The sequence below is a fragment of the Otolemur garnettii genome, unplaced genomic scaffold (genome assembly GCF_000181295.1).
Source record: "Otolemur garnettii isolate 467f Iridium unplaced genomic scaffold, OtoGar3 scaffold00082, whole genome shotgun sequence".
Taxonomy (NCBI): Eukaryota; Metazoa; Chordata; class Mammalia; order Primates; family Galagidae; genus Otolemur; species Otolemur garnettii.
In genome coordinates, this window is record NW_003852477.1 from 8,694,724 (window position 1) to 8,698,519 (window position 3,796).

The 3,796-nt window shown below is 42.7% G+C and overlaps 1 protein-coding gene across 1 annotated transcript in view; it reads right to left on the reverse strand.

Annotated features, from left to right (window-relative positions):
- SMARCC1 (SWI/SNF related, matrix associated, actin dependent regulator of chromatin subfamily c member 1) overlaps window positions 1-3,796 on the reverse strand; it is a 165,759-nt gene that overhangs the window by 20,812 nt on the left and 141,151 nt on the right. Inside the window, exon 20 of the mRNA XM_023515929.1 lies at window positions 881-1,142. Coding sequence (XP_023371697.1) covers window positions 881-1,142 — 262 coding nt within the window. The remainder of the gene's footprint in view (window positions 1-880; window positions 1,143-3,796) is intronic.

A 3,796-nucleotide genomic window follows, 5' to 3' on the forward strand; every position in this document is an offset into this window, starting at 1 on the left:
TGGTAGAATGCCATGGCGTCATAGCTCACAGCAACCTCAAACTCTGGCTTAAGTGATTCTCTTGCCTTAGCCTCCCGAGTAGCTGGGACTACAGGTGCCTGGCACAATGCCTGGCTATTTTTATTGCAGTTGTTGTTGTTTAGTTGGCCTGGGCCGGGATCAAACCCACCACCCTCAATGTAGGTCGCTGGCACAATAACCACTGTGCTACATCATGTGCCGAGATGATGACGACCAATCTTAATTAATGTCATAAAAAGAAAATAACTGACATTTTAAATAGAATGCTGGCCCTCACAGGTGAACTCAAACCTGATAAAATATCCAGACCAATCCTCTGGTTTATGGAAGATGTGTGGGAGAGAAGAGGGGAGAAGGACATGTGACATGATGCTACACGTCTTTAGTGTACAATGAGGCACAGCCACAGTGCAGAATATCTTAGTATCTTCAACAAAAAAGAAAGATGGGCTCGGCGCCTGTAGCTCAGCAGCTAGGGCAATGGGCACATACACTGGGGCTGGTGGGTTCGAACCTGGCCTGGGCCTACCAAACAAGAATAATGATTATAACCAAAAAAAAACTGGGCATTGTGGCGAGCGCCTGTAGTCCCAGCTACTTGGGAGGCTGAGGCAAGAGAATTACTTAAGCCCAGGAGTTGGAGGTTGCTGTGAGCTGTGATGCCACGGTATTCCACCCAGGGCAACAGCTTGAGGCTCTGTCTCAAAAAAAAAAACGTATCTCACTTGACAACAATACCTAGATGAAAATGGAAAAATTCTCAACAGTCCTTATCACCACCTATGTGGTTGGCCCCTCTGATGCTCCGGGCTAAGGGGACAACCACAAGCTTCTTCCATGAGCAGGGCTTTCCTCTTACCTGGCTGGGGTGGATGAGGTGGTGGCATCTGGTGGTGCATTAGAGGGTAGGGAGGGGGCTGCTGATGAGGCATCATACTGGGGTGCCCTGCTGCTCCAAGTGGGGCTAGACCCTGTCCTCCTGAGTGCTGGTGTGACTGTTGAGGATTCTGGCCATGCTGCTGCTGTTCCATTTGCTGTCGGGCTCGTAATTCAGCATACTTTAGCTGTTCCATGTGGAAGTTCTGACGTTCAGTAAGCAACTGCTGCCTCTGCTGTTCAAGCTATAAGAAACGGGGAAGAGACCAGTTTGAGTAAGGGGAGACCTTGTCTCCTCAAAGAAAAACAGAAAAATTAGCCAGGTGTTGTGGGGGATGCCTGTAGTTCCAGTTACTTGGGAGGCTGAGGCAGGAGGATTGCTTGAACCCAGGAGTCTGCAGTTACTGTGAGCAAGGCTTAGGCTATGGCACTCCAGCCTGGTGTAACAAAGTGAGACTCTGTCTCAAGAAAAAAAGTGGGGGAAAGAGAAATGATACCAGGAAAAGCTCTCAGGATTAGATGACACAAATGACAACTACTTGTTGCCTAAATTCATATAACTTCACAGATACATAGCCATCTCACCTCCTGCACCAGTGACAGTGAGAACAAAGGTAATATTTTTTAACTGGTACATTTTCATCTGGACCCCTGTTATCATGGTCAAGGTCTTCTCCATGTTAAGTCTGAGATCTTCCTTTCCTTATAACCTTCACCCTTTGGTGTTTTTTCTCTCTGGGTCCATTCAGGATACGTCTAATCCTCTCTGTTTGACAAGCCTTCAGATATTTAAAAATACTTTATTAGAGTGAGTCTTAGCCAGGAAAAGTGAACCTCTCCTGTCCTCTTAATAGTTCCTCACATGCGGCAGCGCCTGTGGCTCAGTGAGTAGGGTGCCAACCCCATATACCAAGGGTGTCAGGTTCGAACTGGGCCCCGGCCAAACTGCAACTAGACAGGCATTGTGGTGGGTACCTGTAGTTCCAGCAACTTGGGAGGCTGAGGCAAGAGAATCGCCTAAGCTCAAGAGCTGGAGGTTGCTGTGAGCTATGACGCCACAGCCCTCTACCGAGGGCAACAAAGTAAGACTCTGTCTCTTAAAAAAAAAAAAAAAAGTTCCTCACATGCTAACATTTCAAGTCCACTCAACCTTCCCAAGTGCTCTCTTCTAGAAGTGATCTCTTTGGTTAGCATCTATTTTAGAACATAACACCAGAGTTAAATACTCTGGGTAAGTTGATGTGGCCTTAGCTGCAAAGATATGCATTTCTCTATGTGGAACTTTGGCAGTGCCACTGCAAATCGTAGCTTTCAAGTGCCCAAAATTATACTGGGTGATACATTCACAGAATATTTTAGTTCTCTTAAAAAAATCTGCGTGAATCTTGGTTTGAAGAATATAAGCATTTAAAAATTCAAGATAATCTTTCTGTGACTTAAATTAGAACAACTTATAAATAAGTTATTTTATGCGCAGGAAACTCAGAAACCATATGCCTGATAATAGTTCAGGGATGGGGACCACTCTAAATTAATTTAATTCAGGGCTGACAAAAAAAAAGCAAACTGAATATAAAGAAAAATAAAAATTTAGATCTCTGAAAGTAGTACAAATATCATAAACATTAAAAAGATTCATAAGCCTGAGTCTTTTTAATAATGTCCCTATCCCATCATTGTCACAGCAGAATCTGGGTCACTGGGAATCATTTTCTAGTGCTATACCGTTCAATACAGCAGTCACAGAGATACTTAGCACTTGAAGTATGGCTAATATAAAATGAAATGTGCTAATAGTATAAAATACATGCTAAATTTTGAAGACAATAGAAATAATTTTTCATTGGATTACATATAAATAATATTTCACATATACTAGATTTCCAATATTTTATTTATACTAGTTATTTTTTCAGAGATAGATGCAGTAATAGTTCATTGTAGCCTCTAACTTCTTGCCTCAAGCACTCCTCCAGCCTCAGTGTCCCAAGTGACTAGGACTACAGGCTTGTGCCACCACATCTGGCTAATTTTAATTTTTTGCAGAGATAGATTGGGCTCAAATCCTTGGACTTAAGAGATCCTCTTTCCTCAGTCTCTCAAACTCCTAGGAATATAGCCATGAGGCACTGTGACTGAATATTTAAACATAATTCAATATGTGAGTGAGCGATGTGGATCACACCTGTAATCCCAATATTCCAGGAGGGCAAAACCAGTGAATGGCCTGAGCTCAAGAGTTCCAGACCAGCCTAAGCAAAAGTGAGACCCCCATCTCTACTAAAAACAGAGAAACTAGATAGGCGTTGTGGTGAATGCCTAAAGTTCCAGCTGCTCGAGAGGCTGAGGCAAGGGGATCATTTGAGCCCAAGAACTTGAGGTTGCTATGAGCTATTATTAAACAGTACTCTATCCAGGGTACAGGGTAAGACTCTGCCAAAATAAATAAATAAATAAATGAATAAAAATAAAAGAGGTAGCTCAAACCAGTAATCCCAGCAATCTGAGAGGCTGAAGCAGGTAGATTGCTTAAACTCAGTAGTTCAAGACTGGCCTGAGCAAGAGTAAGATCCCATCTCTTAAAAATAGCTGGGCATTGTGGCAAGCACTTGTAGTTCCAGCTACTCAGGAGGTTGAGGCAAAAAGGATAGATTTGAGCCCAAGAGTTTGAGGCTGTTGTGAGCTATGACACCACGGTGCTCTACCCAGGGTGACAGTGAGACTCTGTCTAAAAAACAAAAATTATTTAATGTGGCTTCAAGAAAATATTAATTACATATGTGGCTCACATTATAACTGTTGAATACCATTACCGAGTCATTTCATTTATTGATGTTAGGATTAAGAATGCATTCATTCTTTTTTTTTGAGACAGAGTCTCACTATGTCACCACTGCTA